Consider the following 22,436-nt stretch of genomic DNA (forward strand, 5'->3'; position numbering starts at 1 on the left):
CCCCGTGCCGGCTACACGCGACTCGACCGGTCCTCCGCGCACCGCATCCGGCTCCGCGCCCGGTCCTGCTGCCGGCTTCGCGGCAGCCCCGTGCCAGCTCCCCGCCACGCGCGGGCCAGCCTCCGCGCGCCCTGGCCGGCTTCCGCGGCAGCCCCTTCCGGCTTCGACTCCTCCCCGTGCCGGCTTCGCTCCGCCTCGCGGGCGCGCCCCAAGCTGACTCCGGGCCCGGCCTACCGGCTGTACGGCCTGGCCGACTGCTGGCTCCGCCCGGCCTCTTGCCGCCCACACCGACTCCAACTCCGGCTGGCGGCTTCGCCCGCCTGTCGTCCGCAGCTCCGGGCCGGCTTCCGCCCCGCTCGCAGCACCTCCTCCTCCTGCCAGCGTCCGCGCATGCCGGCTCCACGCCACTCCGGCTCTCCACCTTGCCCTGCGCAAGGCCGGGTCCAGCCCCCTCCGCTAGTCGCCCTCCCAGCCGGCTCCACCTCTGACAGGTCGCCCTGCACTAGCTCCGCCCCCGTCTCTTGCCGGCCTCCGTCCCGCCGACCTCCGGCGCGAGCGCCCCCGCCTCTGGGTCCGTTCCGTCCGCTCCACGGCGCCTGCCCCGCCTCACAGCCTCCTCCACCTGCGCGCCCCGTGGCCGGCTACGCCACGCCCGTCGGAGGTTGGCTGCGCCCCGCGCCGGCTAGCACCTGCGTCGGCTGCCTCCCTCCTTGGCCTTCGATGGCCGGCTGCTTAGCCCCTGCCGACTGGTAAAAGGGAGATGCTGGATGGAGAAAAGTCCACGCGTCGGCTTGCTGCAAAAAAAAAAGAGAGAGGGGGGCCGGCTGTCCAAGTCAAGGGCCGATTGCCCACAGCCGGCTTGGTGAAAAAAAAAGAAAAGAAAAGAAAAACAAAAAAAAATGCGTCCGACTACCAGATATGCGTCGACCGTTGGCTACCCGGCCGGCTACAAAGAGCCCGACTGCCGTGTCGGGGTCCGCCCTTCAGCCGTCTGAAGAAGAAAAAGAAGAAGACAAGGTAGTTGCCGGAAGATTCGGCCCGACTGCTCAGCAGTCGGCCCGAATCTCGGGGGCTACACCCAGCGGGTGCGCTGACGCGCCCCCGCGAAGAAGAAGACAAAGTAGTTGCCAGAAGATCCGGCCCGACTGCTCAGCAGTCGGCCCGAATCTCGGGGGCTACACCCAGCGGGTGTGCTGACGCGCCCCCGCGAAGATTGCAGACAAGAGAAGAGTTTTGTCCGGCTGCTAGCAGCCGGCAGAAGAAAAAGGGCGTTGCAAGATGCCTCGCCGCCTGACCGGTCGAGCCTGACCGGCCAGGACCCCCCTCGAGCACCCGGGGTCTCAAGGGCTACACCCAGCGGGTGCGCTGACGCGCCCCCGCGAGAGAAGAAGAAAAGGTAGTTGCCGGAAGATCCGGCCCGACTGCTCAGCAGTCGGCCCGAATCTCGGGGGCTACACCCAGTGGGTGCGTTGACGCACCCCCGCGAGAGAAGAAGAAAAGGTAGTTGCCGGAAGATCCGGCCCGACTGCTCAGCAGTCGGCCTGAATCTCGGGGGCTACACCCAGAGGGTGCGCTGACGCGCCCCCGCGAGAGAAGAAGACAAAGTAGTTGCCGGAAGATCCGGCCCGACTGCTCAGCAGTCGGCCCTACACCCAGCGGGTGCGCTGGCGCGCTCCGCAAGCGCCGAGTCGCGCCGGCTGTGTTCAACAACTACGACTACACGAAAATCAATGCGAGCTCCTCACCCGCATATTTTTGCACTACGCAAGCACGGATAACCCCGAGCGATGCTCGGGGCTGTCTCCGCATTTTATTACAGTAACATCACTGTTTGCCCCGGCGCCAGCCAGAGTTCGCCCGGGGGCTGACCGCTTGGCCTGAGACGTTAGTTCCCGCAGACGGCTTAGTACCGTGCGAGGTACCAAAGGCCCACTCTTAGTCACAGACCGCAGAGCGGCTGCCGACTAGCAAGAGTGAACGCTGGAGGCCACCCACGCGAAAAACGCCTGGGAAGAAAAACGTTCGGGCGACCCGGCCGTTTTCCTTTACAAGTATCTACTCGGTCGAATCTGCTCCTAGACTCTGAGTACTGTACACTCCACTTCGCGGCCCACTCTCAGCCACAGACCGCCGAGCGGCTGTCCGGCAAGCAAGAGCACAAGCCAAAGAGTGGAGGGAACATGAAAAAGATTGAAGGGGGCTCGGACGAAACTGAGTCGGCACCCTCCACATAAAACTTGCAATACTAAAAGCAAGCATATGATATATTTGTGTGGACTAACTTTGTCTTTTTTATGATCATTTCCATGAACATTTGCCAAAAAACCTCCGCCCAACTTTGCCAAGTTGCCCGGAGGCTTGGGGGCTACTGTCGGAGTAATTGGACAGGGATATCCCGAAGACGGCAAGACGATATTTCAAGACATCGGGGCTAGCAAAGCCCTTCAGTCTGCCTGCCGGCTGCCGACTGCGCCAACCAGCCGGCTGCGCCAACCAGCCGGCTGCCGACTGCGCCAACCAGCCGGCTGCCGACTGCAGCCCAACCCGACATCGACAAGACACCGACGAGACGGCCATACCGCGGACAAGACAACCGTACCGCGACGACATCATGTACAGTGTCACTTGTCCGCTGGCACTATTTATGAAGTGACCCAGGGGACAAGCATGACATGCACCATGCCTTACCCATGCCTACCCACATAGCTTACATAGTAAGCTAGCCCACACTATAAAAGGGGCACTCATCCATCCATCCAAGAGGATGGACACACACACACTCCCACGGCCACAAGCCACGGCCATACATGGCCGGCCACTAGCATGCCTCGAATAGGCATATACTAGATCAGATGCACTGGTCACTGATCCGAGATACAGCTCCAGGAGCACTTTGTACTGCCCGATGTACACCCCAGATAGATACACTCAGACATGCAGCAGTAGGAGTATTATCTCTACGGAGAGCTCCGAAGCTGGGTAAACCACCGCGTGCTACTCGCATACCCGCTCCCGGTCCTATCAGCAGCAGTCCTACCCACACACTAAGCCCTTGTGGCATCTGTCGACTCGCAAGCCCCCCGTGAGAAATACCACGACATCTATCCTTAGTAGCGACGATACATACGTATCAGTGTCAGTTCGCTTTCTGTCACTAGGATCAAGCACTGTAAGATCGAACCCACTACAAAGCACCTCTTCCCGTTACAAGACAAATAGATCAAGTTGGCCAAACAAAACCCAAATATCAGAGAAGAAATACGAGGCTATAAGTAATCATGCATATAAGAGATCAAATAAAATCAAATACTTTCATGGATATAAAAAGATAGATCTGATCATAAACTCAAAGTTCATCGATCCCAACAAACACACCGCAAAAGAGTTACATCATATGGATCTCCAAGAGACCATTGTATTGAGAAATTAGCGAGAGAGAGGAAGCCATCTGGAGACGAACTACGGACCCAAAGGTCTACAATGAACTACTCACGCATCATCGAAGAGGCACCAATGGAGATGGTGAACCCCATCTGAGATGGTGTCTAGATTGGATCTGGTGGTTCTGGACTCTATGGTGGCTGGATGAATATTTTGTCAATTCCCCTAGGGTTTTTGGAATATTGGGGTATTTATAGAGCAAAGAGGCGGTCCGGGGGCACCCGAGGTGCGCACAACCCACAAGGGCGCGCCTGGGCCTCCTGGCGCGCCCTGGTGGGTTGTGCTCTCCTCGGAGCACCCCCAGGCGCAGCCAGGGCCCATTATGTTCCTTTTGGTCCAAAAAAATCTCCGTGAAGTTTTGTTGTGTTTGGACTCCCTTTGGTATTGATTTCCTGCGATGTAGAAAACATGCAGAAAACAACAACTCGCACTTGGCACTATGTCAATAGGTTAGTGATATGTCTCCAACGTATCTATAATTTTTGATTGTTCCATGTTGTTTTATTATCAATATTGGATGTTTTATAATCATTTTATAGTCATTTTATATCATTATTTGGTACTAACCTATTGACATAGTAGAAAGTGCCAGTTGCTATTTTTTCCATGTTTTTTACATCGCAGAAAATCCTTATCAGACGGAGTCCAAATGCCACGAAACTTTACGGAGATTTTTAATGGACCAAAAGGGAGATATTGGGCCTTGGTTGCACCTGGGGGGAGGGGGTCCCGAGGAGGGAACAACCCACTACGGCGCGCCAGGAGGCCCAAGCGCACCCTGGTGGGTTGTGCCCACCTCGTGTGCCCCCTGGACCACCTCTTTGCTCTATAAATACCCGAAAAATACCAGAACCCTAGAAGAGTCGACGAAATATTCATCCATCCATCGCAGAGTCTAGAACCACCAGATCCAATCTAGACACCATCTCGGATGGGGCTCACCACCTCCATTGGTGCCTCTCCGATGATGCGTGAATAGTTCTTTATAGACCTTCGGGTCCGTAGTTAGTAGCTAGATGGATTTCTCTCTCTCGTTGAATTCTCAATACAATGGTCTCTTGGAGATCCATATGATGTAACTCTTTTTGCGGTGTGTTTTTCGGGATCTGATGAACTTTGAGTTTATGATCAGTCTTATCTTTTTTATATCCATGAAAGTTATTTGAGTTTCTTTGATATCTTATATGCATGATCTCTTATAACCTCATATTTCTTCTCTGATATTTGGGTTTTGTTTGGCCAACTTGATCTATTTATCTTGCAATGGGGAGAGGTGCCCGGTAGTGGGTTCGATCTTACGGTGCTTGATCCCAGTGACAGAAAGGGAACCGACACGTATGTATCGTTGCTACTAAGGATAAAAAGATGGGATCTATATCTAACGCAATAGATAAACGGATCTTGTCTACATCATGTCATCGTTCTTATTGCATTACTCCGTTTTTCCATGAACTTAATACACTAGATGCATGCTGGATAGCGGTCGATGTGTGGAGTAATAGTAATAGATGCAGGCAGGAGTCGGTCTACTAATCTTGGACGTGATGCCTATGTAATGATCATTGCCTGGATATCGTCATAATTATTTGAGGTTCTATCAATTTCCCAACAGTAATTTGTTTACCCACCATTTGCTATCTTTCTTGAGAGAAGCCACTAGTGAAACCTACGGCCCCCGGGTCTTCTTCCTCATATATTTGCTTGCGATCTACTTTTCCTTTGCATTTTTATTCATATCTATTAAACCTAAAATACAAAAATACTTTGCTGCAATTTTTCCTTATTTATTTTATTTGGCATTCCATCTATCAATTTACTATAAAATTATCTCACGTTCATTTGCCTATCTTCAGGCGTCGTACCCCGGAAGAGATTAACAACCCCTTTAACATGTCGGGTTGCGAGGATTTGTTATCTGTGTCCAGGGGTTGTTTACGTTGTGTTTCTTGGTTATCCTACTGGTTTGATAACCTTGATTTCATATCTAAGGGGAATACCTACCGCCGCTGTGCTGCATCATCCCTTCCTCTTTGGGGAAAAAACCGACGTAGCTTCAAGCGACATCAAAAGGAATTTCTTGCGCCATTGCCGGGGAGAATCTTCAACATAACCATGTTCGTAATCACAAATGTTATCTCCTCTCAATTTACATTATTTTCCATTTTCCTCTCGTTTTCCTCTCCCCCACTTCACAAAAATTTGTCATTTCATTCGCCTCTATTTTTTGTTCGCCGTTTTCTTGCCGGGTCTATTTTTGCGTGCATTCTTGTTTGCCGTTATGGATAGTACTTCCTCTATTGCTTGCACTCCCGAGGACGAAGTCCTCAACTTTAAAAAAGAGGAGGAGAAAATTTAAAATATGCTTGGTATAGAATTTGCAATGCTCATAATAGATCTATCCGTAAGCAATCTACCGTTGTGCTTTTGCATTGTTTTTATGTTGGCATCACCACTTAGTATAGATTCGTCCTTGATACGATTACCGGTGGCAATTTCTTAATGAGTCCTCCTTTTGATGCTCTTAATGCTATGGGAAATTTAGTGGGATCACCACCTCTTATGGTTAACGAAACAATTTTGAATCTTGAGCATGTTATGGAAAGACTAGATGCTATCGAAAAGAAAATGCTCACCGAAGATCATATGGAAATTATACATAAAAAGACGCATAATTTTGCTACTAATCTTGGGTCAAAAGCGGGTGATATTTTTAAGTTGTTAAAAGAGAGTGGGTACCTTAATCCATGAAAGAATAGAAGAAAGTCCGTCTTGGATCGATAAATTAGAAGAAATCTTTAGTAATCTAAGCATGGATTTTACTACCACTAAATTTATTGAGGAAACTCCCGTAAGAAGTAGGAGATCCAGGAACAAGGGTGCAACTTCTAGTGATAGCAATAAAGGAGATCTTAAGATGATTAGTATTCGCCCGGATTTTGTTGAAGTGATAAGAGATCCTTTTTGAAAGAATGAATTCTTTCAATTTATTCCTAGGAGTATTGTTATTGAAGATCTTTATGCTAAATCTCTGAAGGATTCTAAGTGTTTGATTAAAGAGTTGGACAAAGATGACAAAACTTAGATCCTTGCTTTATGCCTAGCTAAGGGCGTGAAACTATAACGCTTCCTGGGAGGCAACCCAATGAACAAAATTTATTTTTGCTTTGTGTTCTTGTGTGTTTACACAATTGTGCTACTGTTATGATTGTGTTTTTTGTGTTTTAATTAGTGTTTGTGCCTAGTAGAACCAATATGATCTTCTTGGGTGATAGTTGTTTCAGCTTGCTGAAAAAGACAGAAACTTTGCGCTCACAAAATTCATTCTTATTTTTACCAGAAAGAGATTTTTCCCTGATTCTTTTTGCAGAAGATTAATATACAAATTTATAATGTCGTCCTAATTTTTCAGAATTTTTGGAGTTCGAGAAGTTTTCGTTTAAGTCAGATTGCTACAGACTGTTCTGTTTTGACAGATTCTGTTTTCTTTGTGTTCTGTGCATATTTTGATGGCCATATGGTTTTCTTTGATGAGTTTTTGCCATAGAAAAGTTGGAATACATTAGATATAATACAAAAACAAAATATGAATTGGTTTGACACATCACTTATAGTAGAGGTTTACTTTATTACACTAACGGATCTCACGAAGGTTTTGTTAAGTTTTGTGTGATTCAAGTTCTCAAGTTTTGGGTTATCTTACGATGGATGAAAGAAGGATAGAAGAGCCTAAGCTTGGGATGCCCCGGCATCCGAAGCTATTATCCAAGAATGAGCAACCAACTAAGCTTGGGGATGCCCCCGAGTGGCATCCCCTCTTTCTTCTAACGTCCATCGGTATTTTACTCGAGGTTATATTTTTATTCATCACATGATATGTGTTTTGCTTGGAGTGTCTTGTATGATATGAGTCTTTGCTTGTTTTATTTTGTGATTTAAGTCATCAATCCTTGCTGGACACACCTATTTGAGAGAGCCAAAATTATGTCATGACTTGTTAGAATTGCTCTCTATCCTTCACTTAAATGTTTATGAGCAATGGACTTGCTCTAGTGCTTCACTTATATCTTCTTTAGCACAGTGTGCTTAGTATTTTTGAAGAAAATGCTCTCTTTCTTCACTCAGATTTATTTGAGAGTTAGTAAAATTTTGAAGAAATTCTCTCTTGCTTCACTTAAACTATTTTGAGAAAAAGAAAATTTGTTATGCTCACGATCTACACTTATATTTGTTTGAGCTTATGAAAAGAAACACTCAAAAATTAGTCCCAAAGTGATAGATATCCAAGAAGGATAAAGATAAATAAAAATATGTCATAAAGATTTTTGGAAAAATAAACTTGATTCTTATAATAGTTTTGAGATATGATGATGTGATATGTGAGTTATGTTGACGAGTAATTGTGCTCTAGTAAGAATATTGGTGTTAAGGTTGTGTTTCCCTATGCATGAACGAAAGTAAATAATCATGCAATCAAAATTATATCCTACTTGTGGTGCATTATTCGGTGTTAATTGTCAGAGTAAATGACCACGGGTAGCCCAGCCGGCTCCCCCTGGCACTTCAGAAAAATTACAAGCCATTCCAGCCTTCAAGATCCATGCCGTGGGCCGCCTTCCTCCAGCCGGCTACCTCTCAGAGCGGCTGCACCAAGGCGGCCCTGCCTCGAGACCTCCCAAAGGAAACCACAAGAGGGCCGGCTCCAAGAAGCCAGCCACGAGAGGGCCGGCTCCAAGAAGCCGGCCACGAGAGGGCCGACTCCCAGAAGCCGGCCCCCAACCAGCGGCCAAGACCGTGCCTTCAAAGTCTACACCCACGTAACAGCAATAAGACGGGGCGTGGCTACAGTGAAGCCTGCCACCCCCGAATCTCGGGACGAGCATGGCCACAGTGCGCCGTACAGGGCGGCCATCCCCAGTCCGGCGCAGCACTGTTGCCATGCTGACCGTGACATCACCCACGGCGAGCTGTCAGTACGACCCAAGGGCTGCAGGCCCCATCAGTCAGGAGGACGCCCGAAGGCGGCCAGACTTCCCGTAATCGGCCTGGAGGTATCCGACTCCCAGTAGCCGGCTAGTCCCTCGCCCCGAGGGACGCGCCTCATTAAGAAGACAAGACATGGTAAGGCAACAGTGATATGCCACCCAACGGCGGTACCGTAGCCATGCTTACCATGACGAAGCCCACGTCACCAGAGGTGGGGCAACAGTAGCCAGCCCCCGACAAGACCACCAAGCGGTGGGACCAGCCTGTCGGCTAGAAAGCCGGCAACCGGCGGGCCCGCCAGTTGGCGGGCCCCATCGGCCGGCGGAGAAGCCGGCAAGCGTAGACGCAGACAACTAGGGCCCATGCCCAGCTGGATTACCGTTGTACCCCTGGGGGGTAGGCCTATATAAACCCCCAGGGCGCCCATGCACAGAGAGACCTTTTTTAGGAGTTTTAGACAACACATCGAGGGGAGAAGAAACCTAGCCTTGCCCTTCTTCTTCTTCCTCCGAACAGCTCAAGGAGCCTCTTGTAGCTACTTGCCAAACTAGTGATCATGTGGAGACCCCCGAGAGCAGTAGTAGGGGTGTTATCTCCACGGAGAGCCCCGAAGCTGGGTAAGATTCGCCTGCGTGCATGTCTTCGCCTCATCCCGTTTCCAGGCACCGGTGACGTTTTATTGGCTCCCACAATGATAAGCCATCCGTTGGCATATGTCGCCCCAACCACCCGACATTTGGCGCCCACCGTGGGGCTAGGTGCACCGTCGTCCGGAGACCTGCTCTGGACGGGAACCCTCTTCCTTCCCCGTGAGCGTAGCCAGCCTGGCTCGCCCAATGGCTCTTGCCCCGACGCGCTGCAAGGTATTGCTGACGCCTGCGCGGCGAGCTGCCTCGCTGATCTTCTTGGCGAGGCTCGCATCTCCGACGAGCCCGCGTCCGACGCGGGCACCGGCTGCCTCGAGAGCCACCTCGTCAGCCTCCTTGACCAACTCCACGTTTCCAGCGAGCCCGCTGCAGACTTGGAGTCGGTTGGCTCCACCGACCCAATGCTTGTCGACTCTGACATAGCATCGCTTGACGCCTTCCCCACCAACGTAGTCATCACCAACGACCCTCTTCCTCGAGCCGACAGCAGCGGCAGCGCCATCACCGAGGTGCTGGTCATCATCCACGGCGGCGCCTCTGGCGGAAACGCCCACAACGCCTTGCAGACGGCGTTGCATGACTTGTCCGCCCCCATCCCGGCTGACGCCGACGCAGAAACACTGGAGCCACGCCGCCTCGCCCTCGTTGCGGAGGGCCAGAAGCGAGCTTCCATGAGACGCCTCACTGAGGCTCACCAGCGCTAAGTCGACCGCGCGCCTTCGGCACGCCACCTCCTGACGGGGCGAGCCGCGTTGGCGTCGTCAAGAAACGCAGCGCGGCCATCGGCGACATGCTGGGAGCGGACCGCCCGGTTTACGCCACGCCTCTCGAAAACCTACGCGCCGCCCAGGCGACCGTAGACGAGCTGGATAAACTAGGGCCCGACGAGCTCCCTTACATGACCAGATGCATCCAGCAGCTTATCGACGCTGCCGCAGAGTGGCATGAAGACGGCATCCGCGCTGAAAGTCTTCCCCCGCGCTAAGAACACGGTGCAACGTCACGAACACCGATGGCTGGCAACACCCATGCAAGGAAAGAAAAGGAGCCGGCTGCAAGTCGTAGCCGGACTCGAATCTCCATCGAGCGTGACGCAGAAGGGCCACCGTCGAGCTGTGGAGCGGCGAGGAAACCCACCTCCTCCTCCGCCTCGTGGGGAGAGATATCCCACCCCACCGCCTATAACGCATCCGACTCTTAGCGGCCGACTGGGCCGCCGCGAAGGAGTCGGCAAGAATGAAGCTCGCCACCGGATCGATCGCCTGGCGCGATCCCTGGCCCTGGAAAAAGAAGATGATGTCGGCCCGCCTTGTTTCGGCCCTCGCATCCGCGATGAGCCCTTCCCCAAAGGGTTCTCGCTCCCAAGAGACACGCCCAGGTATAACGGCTCCGTTGTCGGATTTCGGGTTCCGGCAGACCCTTGAGGTTCGAACTCTGGGGTGCGCGCGGAGATTACGCCCTCTACCTCTCCGTCTCGCAAAGATCTAAACTACTGAAAGAAACAGCACAAGAGACACAGGGTTTATACTAGTTCGGGCCACCATTGTGGTGTAATACCCTACTCTAGTTTGTGGTGGGTGGATTGCCTCTTGGGCTGATGATGATGAACAATACAAGGAAGAACAGCCTCGCGAGGGTCTGCTCTTTGCTGGGGCGATGAACTGCTAGGAGGAGCTCAGGCACCCTTCTCTCTCTCTCTCTGATTCTCTGCTTGCCCAGGTTCTAGATGTCCTATTCTCTGGCTGTCCTTCGATCTCTCTCCCCCGGGGGGTGGCCAGTCCTATTTATAGGCAAAGGCCCTGGGCCTCTTCCCAAATATTGAGCGGGAAGGGCGCCAACAATTGGCTATTTTGAAGGGGAACATCTGGTACACTTATCCTGACTAAAGTTGGTCCTTGCCTGCCAAAGGCTCTGTGGTGACGCCGTCCTGGGCCCAACGATGACCTCCTTCCCACCGTTGGACTGGTCTTGGTCTCGTTACACCGAAGTGGGTGCCTTTGCTTGATCCTCTCGCCTGCGCTTGCCTGCTTTGCACCAAAGAGGAAACGAGGACACTACACGGGCTGGCGCCCGCCTGGCACCCTTGGTCGTCATGGCTTGCGTCATGGGCACCTCGTGAGGTACCCTGCCTTGATCTCTCCGCCTCCTCGTGAGCTGGCCTGATGAGGCCGCGCTTGAGGAAGCTCCGCGTCGTCCGCCCCGCAAGGCTTGGCCCCCTGCGAGGATCTTGGGTCTTGTGTTGATGAAGATGGGCCATGCTGGGCCCCCTTTAAGCCACGCCGCAGGCCACAGGCAGGCAAGTCTGGGGACCCTCGTTCCCAGAACGCCGACAGTAGCCCCCGGGCCCAAGGCGCGCACGGACTTGGCCGTGCTGAGAGGCGAAAGGGCAAGGGCGAAGCGCCGCGGGCCCTAACAGCCTGCGGCCTTGGGCGCCGCGTGGAGGTTGATGGGACGTGGGCGTCTCCGCTTCCCCACGATGCCTCGGTGATCACGCGGATTGGACAAGTCCCTGCATGCAGATCGTGTCATGATTACCTGTGATCGTGGAGGTCGACGGTTGGCCATCGCCGGCTATAAGTACGGCACTATGCGTGCCCTTCTAGTCCATCTCTCCTTGCTTCTCCTTCTTCCCGATTCTTGCTCCGTCTTGCTGCGATGGCTCCGATCCGCCGGTTCTCTGCGGTGGAGAAGGGAAAGGCCCCTCGAGAGGAACCAGGCCCGCTTCCGCCGAAGAAACGGCTCGCCCTTCGTGGCCGGGACGAGGAGGACCGTCTGGTGGTGTCGAGACCTTGGTGCGAGCGGCCTCCGCCGGGGTTCCTGCTTCCCTTGTACGCCCACATCGAGGGCCTTGATGGAGCCGATGCCGATCGCCGCGGTCAGCGCCGTCGTCGACGCCGACGGGTCATGAAGGTGTGGGTTGTTCCTCCCGGGGTCCATGCCGAGGACTCCTCCCGCGAGTTCGTGCTACATGCCGCCATGCCCCCTTGATCTTGGATTCACTTTCCTTCCTTCTTCTCCTCCGTCATCCCGCAGGGAAAACTCCTGGAGTTGTGGCTGCAGCACGCCGGCTGCAGCACCCCCGCGACCGAGGAAGAGGTCGCGGTCGTTGCCTCGGGCGAGGTCTTCATGACTCGAGGCTGGGGCGAGATCGCCCGGGGTTGCAGAGCGAGGGGCGCCCTCACGATCCACCTGGAGTATGATGGCGCTTCGATGATGCTCTTCAAGGTCTTCGACGCGAACGGGCACCGGCTGGAGTGCTGCCCCGGGAGAGGTGGCCAGGACCTCGCCATGGTGAGGGCTAGGCCCGTCGACCGCTCCCTTGGCGGCTCCATAGGCGACGGAAGCGCCGGAGGATCCAGCGACTCCAGCGAGATCTTCACAACTCCGGAGACGAGCGACGACAGCTACGAGCCTACGAGCCGGCGCCGCTCCTGGAGCAGGGCGGGCTCGTCTGGCTGTCGCCGACTCTGATCTAGATGGGGTTGGCACCGGCGCTTGATGGCCCACTGTTGATTATGGCGTCTTTTGCAGGGGCGCGTGTAGTTAGCATCCCTTAGGATCCGTTCCCTGCGAGGAATCAAAATGCGCCCCGTGGGGGCTTGTAAGGTGCCTGTGATCCTGTTTGTTAATATACAACCCTTGCTGTAGAGCTGTGTGAGTTGCTGATTCTGTTTTAGCTCAGTCCTCCCTTTCGAACCTCGTGAGGGCTTGGTGCTCTGCGTCGACAGGTCCCAGTCCCAAGGCGGCGTCAGCCGTCGCTGGTATGCCAGGTCGCGATGCCGTGGTCAGGGCCAGGAGGTGAGCGACCCGGGGTCCGGTAAGAGCCCCTGAGTCGCGATGCTCAGGAGGTCCCCTTTGGCGCCCAAGCAGCCGTCGCTCGACGAGAAAGGAGAGCGGCGTCGCTAATACGGAATTGCATTAGGTGCGGGGGTAGCGCCACGGTAGCCGGTGCTTTCGGGTGGTGACTTATCTCGAGAATCGGGGATTATTCCTGGTGTGTCATCGGGTCCACGCGTCGGCGGGAGCGGAATCGCTTGGCGAGGTCCTTGCGCGCCCCCTCCCTCTCGCCTTTGTTCCCCTTTCTGCTCTACATCCTCGGGTCCCGGCCCTCGAGCTAGTCTCAGCCGTCGCTGGTATGCCAGGTCGCGATGCCGTGGTCAAGGCCAGAGGGTGAGGGCTGGAGAGCCAGTAGGAGCCCTGAGTCGCGATGCTCAGGCACCCCCCCTTTAACATGCAAGCGGTCCGCACGAACGAGAGTGAAGGAGACGCCACAAGGGCCTCGCCTGGCGCAGCTCTCTTGGGAGATCCTGTAAACTCATCATAGAAGGAACAAGAGGTTGCCAGGACAATTATTAGTCAGCCGATAGTTGCTTCCGAGGGGTGGTGAGGCACTGAAGGCTTGACGAGGTGGTGCCATGCGGGGGTGCCGCGGCCAGAGCTCAGCCGTTCAGGTTTGTCGGCGTTGCAGGGACAGACCAATGCGCAAGCGTCGTGCCGTTGTGGGAGAATTTCCGTCAGTTGGCGTCAGTTGAACAGGCAGCTAGATCAAACACATTAGCTGAGGAAGAGTGGATTCATTCAAATAGATGCTGGGAAGGTAGACATCGCTGGGTCAGGCCCGAGCGACTTGGGGATGATGCATCCCGAGGGGCACCCCCAACAAAGCAAGCTAATGACTGAAAAATAAAAATGGATACGTGCCGCAGGGACGGACCCACGCGGCCTAGGAATGATGCAGCCCTGGGAGGGCACTCCCAGCTGGAAATGAAACTTGAAAGATGTCACCTGAAGATGTCGAGGATGAAGGGGTGTTGGTGCAGCAGAATCGGTGGGCCGCGGAAGCCGATTCTCACGAGCCCCCAGGCCCAGGGGCCTCGGGAGGCTCCAGAGGCACTGGTGGCTCCTCGCGAATCATCTCCATCTCCGCCAAGGCTGCGGAACGCCTTTCTTCTTGAGCCTCCATGATGCCCCTCATGAGGCGCTGGTACGTAGCAGCCGCGCTCGGCAAACCGTAAGGCCTTGAGAGCGTAGCTGTGAGGCGGACCTCCGCAGCACCCCACCTGCGAGGGCCAGAGGTGCTCCAGCGAGGCGACTCGGTTGAGCCCTGGTACGTCGATGCAGACGCGCAGCCCACCATCCTCACCTTGATGGGGAGCCACAGCCGGTAGACGGTGGCAGCCTCTCATGACTCTTGATTCCTGTAGTTCTTGAATGGCCTCGTTGAAGAACTCCTGCTGGTTTGACCTTCCTTGCCTTGCTCCTTCTTGAGGGAAGCGTGCTTAGAAACACGCCTCCACGTGGTACCCTAGCGCCTCCCTCGTGACCCTGGCCAGGTCGGTGGCCCTCCAGGGGAGAGCCCCCGAGCCTTGCCTGAGGAGGGCGCCGGGCGCGCTTTGCTATGGGATGGAAGGAGGGTCCCCTTGGGCAGATGCGAGCCCTGAGGGGCCCGCCTCCTGAGGGGCCGGTCTAGACGATTTCTTCTTCTTCTTGGGGGTGGTCTCGGGAAGCCTCCTGCTTCCGTGATCCGGGTCTTCCAGTGACGCGGCCTGAAAGGCTCGCTCCAGGGAACACACTGCATCCTTCTCTTCACAGGGCACCGTGATGACTCCGCCACTCCCTGGCATCTTGAGGACGTTGTAGCCATGGTGAGTTACGGCCATGAACTTGGCCAGCGCTGGGTACCCGAGGATGGCGTTGTACGGCAGGCGGATGTGGGCGACGTCGAAGTCGATGAGCTCGGTGCGGTAGTTGTTGCGTGCCCCGAAGGTGACAGGGAGGCGGACCTGCCCAATCGGGACCGTGGAACCATCGGTGACTCCGGAGAAAGGCTTGGTTGGCTGAAGCTGGTCATAGGGCACTTGGAGATTGTTGAATGTTTCCACGGACAGGACATTGAGCCCTGCCCCACCATCGATGAGGGTCCTGGTGACCAGTACGTTGCTGATGACTGGGGAGCAAAGCATCGGGAGGACTCCGGCTGTGGCCGCACACTTGAGCTGATCCGCTGAGCTGAACGTGATGGCGCACGCCGACCACCTGAGAGGGTGCGTTGCTTCGACCTTGGGGAGGACTGCATTCACTTCGCGGGCAAACTGCTTGAAGACGCGTTGGGAGGCTGGGGCTTGAGCTCCTCCTAGTATGCAGGCAATCGCGCGTGGCTCCTGGAAGCCCCTAGCCCCCTCATCTTGATGGCGGTCCTCGTTCCTCCTTGGCTGTGGCGGTAGTGGAGGGAAGCCTGCGTTGCCTTGTGCGCGATCCTCACGAGGCTGATCCCTCCAGTCCCCCTCGCGAGGCATGTCTCGCCAGCGATCCTCGCAAGGTTGATCGTGCCACCCTAGGCGTGGGCCGCGGTCTTCCCAGCGTCCTGCGTTTCTTCCTCCTCCTCGGCCGTAGCCCCGGTCAGCACGGTCGGGACGACGGCCGATCCTTCCTTCTCGCACGGTGCGGAGTTCTTGGCATTCGTTGGTGTTGTGGGTGTGGAGGTCATGGTACACACAGTACCGGCTGCCCCTGGAGGATTCGGGCAGATCTTTGCCCCGCTTGGTGTCTGGTTCTGCTGTGAGCACGACAGCCCCTTGCGCTTCACGTCCTTGGCCTTGGGCTTCTTCTCTTCTGGGTCTACGGCAGGCAGCTCGAGGAGGGAGAGACGTCCTTCCTCAACCCTGGCGCACTTGGTCGCCAGGTTGAACAGCTCCAGGGAGGTGCATAGGTCTTCATGCATCGCCAGCTCCTCCTTCATCTTAACGTCGCGCACACCGTCGGAGAAGGCTGAGATGATGGCCTCCTCGGACACCTTGGGGATCTTGAGGCGCGCATTGTTGAAGCGCTGGATGTACTTTTGCAGGGTTTCTCCGGGTTGTTGCTTGACGCGGCACATGTCGCTCACGGCGGGCGGCCGGTCGCGAGTACCTTGGAAGTTGGCGATGAAGCGGGTGCGCATCTGGTCCCAGGAAGAGATCGTGCCTGGAGCCAGATTCAGGAGCCAGGTGCGAGCTCCTTCCTTCAGCGCCATGGGGAACCAGTTCGCCATGACCTTCTCGTCCCCGCTGGCAGCTTCGATGCCCAGCTCATAGAGCTGAAGGAACTCTGCAGGGCCGGTCGTGTCGTCATAGCGAGGAGGCAGGTCTGGCTTGAACTTGCCGGGCCATGCGACGCTACGCAGCTCAGTGGTGTAGGCACAGCAACCTGCTGTGGCCACGGGGGGTCTTGGCTGGCGGAGAGCTTGGCCTTGCGGGTCCCCTTGCGTTGCAGCTGGGAGCAGCGCGGGGTCTTGGCGTGCTGGAGCTGGAGCAGGGTCGCGACGTGCTAGAGCGGGGAGCGCCCGGGCAGCTTCTTGCGGGCGAGGGACCTCTTGGCAGCTCCGCTCTTGCTGCGCTGGCGCCTGACGGAGCGGGTTCCGCCCAGGGGCCACGCGCCTTGGAGCCATGGCATATTCTTGAAGAGGAGGCGGCTGGTATGCCCTCGGAGCGTTGTTGCCCACGCGGGGCGGGGTGCGGCGCAGCGGAACGGACGGCGCGGGAGAGCCCCCTGCGGCGTGGATGACCTCGGCGACGCGGTCGAGCCACTCTTCGTAGACGTCGTTGATGGGACGGTAGCGCAGGAGCTCGTTTGCCGCGATGAGCGCAGCCCGGGCCTCCAAGGATGGGCGGAGCGCGCGGGATGAAGAACCAGCTGGTGTGAGCGATGGAGTAGCAGTGCGGCCGTCTTGCCGCACGGACGGATGTTGAGACGACGCTTGCTGCTCGTTCCCCGCCAGGCCGGTGGCGGCGTTGATGGCGGGCGACGGGTAACGACGAGGACGCCCACCGACGGGAGCCGTCCGGGCGACGTGGGAAGCGATGGCGGCCTGGCACTCGGCGCGGGCCCGACGAGCGTCGGACATGGACGCGACGGTCAGAGGAGAGCAGAGCGGTGGAAGACAAAATCCGGCGCACCCCTACCTGGCGCGCCAAATGTCGGATTTCGGTTTCCGTCAGACCCTTGAGGTTCGAACTCTGGGGTGCGCGCGGAGATTACGCCCTCTACCTCTCCGTCTCGCAAAGATCTAAACTACTGAAAGAAACAACACAAGAGACACAGTGTTTATACTAGTTCGGGCTACCATTGTGGTGTAATACCCTACTCTAGTTTGTGGTGGGTGGATTGCCTCTTGGGCTGATGATGATGAACAATACAAGGAAGAACAGCCTCGCGAGGGTCTGCTCTTGGCTGGGGCGATGAAGTGCTAGGAGGAGCTCAACCGCCCTTCTCTCTCTCTCTCTCTGATTCTCTGCTTGCCCAGGTTGTAGATGTCCTATTCTCTGGCTGTCCTTCGATCTCTCTCCCCCGGGGGGTGGCTAGTCCTATTTATAGGCAAAGGCCCTGGGCCTCTTCCCAAATATTGAGCGGGAAGGGCGCCAACAATTGGCCATTTTGAAGGGGAACATCTGGTACACTTATCCTGACTAAAGTTGGTCCTCGCCTGCCAAAGGCTCTGTGGTGACGCCGTCCTGGGCTCCACGATGACCTCCTTCCCACCATTGGACTGGTCTTGGTCTCGTTGCACTGAAGTGGGTGCCTTTGCTTGATCCTCTCGCCTGCGCTTGCCCCCTTTGCACCAAAGAGGAAAGAAGGACACTGCGCGGGCTGGCGCCCGCCTGGCGCCCTTGGTCGTCATGGCTTGCGTCATGGGCCACCTCGTGAGGTACCCTGCCTTGATCTCTCCGCCTCCTCGTGAGCTGGCCTGATGAGGCCGCGCTTGAGGAAGCTCCGCGTCGTCCGCCCCGCAAGGCTTGGCCCCCTGCGAGGATCTTGGGTCTTGTGTTGATGAAGATGGGCCATGCTGGGCCCCCTTTAAGCCACGCCGCAGGCCACAGGCAGGCAAGTCTGGGGACCCTCGTTCCCAGAACACCGACATCCGTGAAGCCGGAGGATTGGTGGATTGACTACTCCACTGCGGTTCGCATGGCAAATGGCAACAGGCGTGTTCGTGAAATATGTCTCCCTCATGCTCCAAGGCACGGCGCGCACCTGGCTCAATAGCCTCAAGCCTTGCAGCATCAACAGCTGGCTAGACTTCATAGAAAGCCTTCGTCCGCAACTTCACCAGCACCTACAAGCGGGCTCCCAAAGCCCCGACAGCTCTCCTTGTGTGTCCAAGGGCCCAATGAGTCAACCCGCGACTACCTCACGCGTTGGGCCGAGCTCCGCAACTCCTGCGAAGGGGTGCACGAGGTTCAAGCCATAGAGCATTTCACTGCCGGGTGCCGAGAAGGCACCCTCCTCAAGCATCGACTCCTCTGCGACGAGCCGACTACCCTCGACGAGCTACTAGTCATAGCAGATAAATACGCCACGGCCGACTCCTCCATGAAGACCGAGCTCCGAGTAGACGCCTCCGGGAAGGTGCTCGCCCCGGGTCCCAAGACGCCGGCTGGGGACTCCAGTCAACGCCCGTACCACAACGACCACAAGCGCAAGGGTCCCACGCCGCCTTCCACCAATCGGCAGGTAGCCACAGTCGAAGACGAACCAGCCGAAGGGTGGCCCGCGCCCAAGAAGCCGAAGGGCGGCAGGCCGGCTTGGCAACCGGCTTTCTCCTACGAGCAAGCACTTGATGCCCCCTGCAAGTTCCACAGCGGCGCGAAGCCCTCCAACCACACGACCTGGAAATGTCACTGGCTCAAGCAAATCTCCCAGGGCGAGGGGATAGTGCCGCCTCCGCCTGCTGGTCAGCCGCCCCCGGCCCCTCAGCAGTCGGCCGCTCGACCAGCGGTCGAAGCCATTCAAGACGAGTTCCCCAATGAACATGCCGCCTACACCGTCTTTACAAGCCAGCCGGAAGACCGACGTAGCCGGTGCCGACAACACCAAGAAGTCAACGCGGTTGCCTCCAACAACCCAGAGTTCATGCACTGGTCAGAAAGGCCGATTAGCTGGAGCCGGGCCGATCACCAAGAGGTGATGCCGTCCCCCGGCTCTTATGCATTGGTCTTAGACGCCACCCTCGCAACAGAAAGGCGAGCTGCCCGATTCTCCCGCGTGCTGATAAATGGCGGGAGCAGCATCAACATACTGTACCATGACACCATGGAGAAGCTAAGCATCAAGACGAAGCAGCTCATGCCCAGTCGGACCGTGTTCCATGGCATCGTACCCGGCCTGTCTTGTTCCCCAATCGGCAAGATCAAAATAGATGTCCTCTTTGGGGACAAGGATCATTTCCGCCGAGAAGCAGTGTGGTTTGAAGTAGTGGATCTGGAGATCCCTTACCATGCGTTGCTTGGCCGACCTGCCCTGGCCAAGTTCATGGCTGTACCCTGCTATGCCTACCTCAAGATGAAGATACCAAGTTCCAAGGGCATCATCACCATAACCGGAGATTACAAGAAATCCGACGAGTGTGCAGCAGCTAGCAGCCGGCTGGCCGAGTCCCTCGTTATTGCTGAAGAGAAGAAGATGTTGGATCGAGTTGTGGCCATGGCCGGCAAGCAGCCGGCCCTGTCCCCCGACCCCAAGGAGTGTGATGCCCAAGGTTCTTTCCAGCCAGCCAAAGAAACGAAGAAGGTACTTCTGGACACGGAGCACCCAGAAAGGTTCGGCTCCATTGGGGCGAACCTGGACAGCAAATAGGAAAGCGAGCTTGTCGATTTCCTCTGTGAGAATCGGGACATCTTCGAATGGTCTCCCAAGGACATGCCGGGTGTTCCGAAGGAATTCGCTGAGCTCAGCTAGTCCAGAGGCCAGTATACTATTTGAGCGAAGTACTGTCAACCTCAAAACAGAACTACCCTCACTACCAGAAGATATGCTATGGTGTATACTTCGCCGCCAAGAAGCTCAAGCCCTACTTTCAAGAGCACCCCATCACGGTCATGTGTACTGCCCCGCTCGCCGAGATCATAGGCAGCCGGGATGCATCCGGTCGGGTGGCAAAATGGGCCATTGAGATGGCCCCATACACGATCTTCTACCAGCCTCGCACCGCCATCAAGTGTCAAGCTCTGGCTGACTTCCTCGTCGATTGGGCCGAAACCCAGTACCTACCGCCAGCCCCCGACTCCACTCATTGGCCGATGCACTTCGATGGGTCCAAGATGCCCACCGGCCTGGGAGCCGGCATCGTCCTCACCTCTCCCAAGGGCGACAGGCTCAAGTACACCTTGCAAATTCATTTTGCCGCCTCCAACAACGTAGCCGAGTACGAGGCGCTCATACACGGGCTTCAGCTAGCCAAAGAACTCGGCATCTGCCGGATCCTGTGCTATGGCGACTCAGACTTGGTGGTCCAACAGTCATCTGGCGATTGGGATGTCAAGGACGCAAACATGGCAAGCTACCACTTCCTCGTGCAGCAAATTAGTGGACATTTTGAAGGATGTGAGTTCCTCCACGTGCCACGGGCCGACAATGAGCAAGCTGATGCCCTGGCATGGATAGGCTCTACCCGGCAAGCTATACCAGCCGGCGTCTCCATGCACCGCCTCCTCAAGCCATCCATCAAGCCATCTCCAGAATCTGACTCCATCTTCATGCCGCCTGACCCCGACGCAGTCGGATCCGACTTGGGGAACCAGGCAGGCGGCTCGGGGACTTCGATAGGCGGCCCGGGGACTGCCATAGTCGTACCCTGCCTGGGAACTTCGGAACTTGGCCTGGGGACTACTGCAGTCGGCCCGGGGACTGCATCGACACAGCAGGCGGTGGCCGACTCCAATTCTTCACCACCCAGCCCACCCGCCCTGGTCACAGCAGCAGTTTTGACAATAGAAGAAGTCACAGCTCCATCATGGGCCCAGCCCATCCTCAATTTCTTGGTAAACAGAGAGTTGCCAAATGACGAGATCTCGGCAAGACAAGTTCAACGCCGAGCTGGAGCCTACACAATAGTAAACAAAGAGCTCGTTAGGCGCAGCGTCACTGGAGTCTTCCAGCGCTGTGTCGAGCCAGAGAAGGGCATAGCAATCCTCAAGGATATTCACCAAGGTGAATGCGGCCACCACGCGGCCTCAAGATCACTCGTCGCCAAAGCTTTCCACCACGGATTCTTCTGGCCGACTGCTTTGGACGACGCCAAAGAGCTAGTCAAACACTGCAAAGGGTGCCAAGTTTTCAGTTCCAAGCAACACCTGCCAGCTTCTGCACTCAAGACCATCCCCCTCACTTGGCCTTTCGCCGTCTGGGGGTTGGACATGGTGGGCCCATTCAAAACAGCACGCGGCGGCATGACACATCTGCTCATCGCTGTGGAAAAATTTACCAAATGGATTGAAGCAAAGCCGATCAAGAAGCTGAATGGGCCGACTGCCATGATGTTCATCGCAGATATCACAACCCGATACGGCGTACCGCACAGCATCATCACCGACAATGGCACAAATTTTGCCAAGGGAGCACTGGCATGTTTCTGCGCAACACAAGGCATCCGGCTGGACCTAGTGCCCGTTGCCCATCCGCAGTCAAACGGCTAGGTCGAGCGAGCAAACGGCCTCATCCTCTCCGGCATCAAGCCCCGACTGGTCGTGCCACTGGAGCGTTCGGCCGGCTGTTGGCTCGATGAATTACCGGCCGTCCTCTGGAGTTTGCACACCACCCCGAACAAGTCAACCGGCTTCACCCCCTTCTTCCTTGTGTACGGTGCCGAGGCTGTCATCCCAACTGACATCGAGGCAACTGACATCGAGTTCGACTCACCTCGGGTTACCATGTACACGGAGGCGGAGGCCAAGGAAGCGCGAGAAGGTGGCGTCGACCTACTGGAAGAAGGCCGGCTGTTAGCCCTCAGCCGGTCAGCCATCTACCAGCAGGGTCTTCGCCGCTACCACAACCGGAAGGTCAAGCCAAAATCTTTCCAAGAGGGCGATCTTGTGCTCCGGCTGATCCAACGAACAGCCGGCTAGCACAAGCTCTTGGCCCCTTGGGAGGGCCCATTCATCATCAGCAGAGCGTTGGGCAACGACTCCTACTACCTAATCAACGCGCAAAAGCCGAAGGCACGAAAGAGAGATGATTCCGGCAAGGAGTCGGAACGACCATGGAACGCCAATCTCCTCCAAAGATTTTACAGTTAAAAAGCAGTATGTACCACGATATCTTTTGTACTAAGTACGAGACAAAGGGTGCCCCGAGGAGCACTCAGGGACTACCCTCTTTTATCTATGAATGATGAGTATCATGCCTATGATTATGTTACTACATTTGTCTTTTTCATCCGGCACTGGGTTCGACCAGTCAGCCCGGGGACTCGCCGCCTTAAGTTATATCTAAGTTCTGCCTGGGGTCAGACAAGTAGTGTGCCGGCACCCAAGCCCCCTCTTGCCGAAAGTCGCAGCTCGAAGAATCGACTGTCCGACTGGCAAGAGCCAAAGGCAGGAAAGGGCACCCACA

The 22,436-nt window shown here is 55.9% G+C and overlaps 1 protein-coding gene across 1 annotated transcript; it reads left to right on the forward strand.

Annotated features, from left to right (window-relative positions):
* Positions 1-19,999: 19,999 nt before the first annotated feature.
* On the forward strand, positions 20,000-21,235 carry LOC125518948 (the record flags this gene model as incomplete). Its single annotated transcript, XM_048683831.1, has 2 exons — positions 20,000-20,242; positions 20,345-21,235. Coding segments are annotated over exons 1-2 (1,134 nt in total), but the record flags the coding sequence as incomplete, so codon positions are not given.
* Positions 21,236-22,436: the final 1,201 nt, after the last annotated feature.

The sequence above is a fragment of the Triticum urartu genome, chromosome 7 (genome assembly GCF_003073215.2).
Source record: "Triticum urartu cultivar G1812 chromosome 7, Tu2.1, whole genome shotgun sequence".
In the NCBI taxonomy this organism is placed as follows: domain Eukaryota; kingdom Viridiplantae; phylum Streptophyta; class Magnoliopsida; order Poales; family Poaceae; genus Triticum; species Triticum urartu.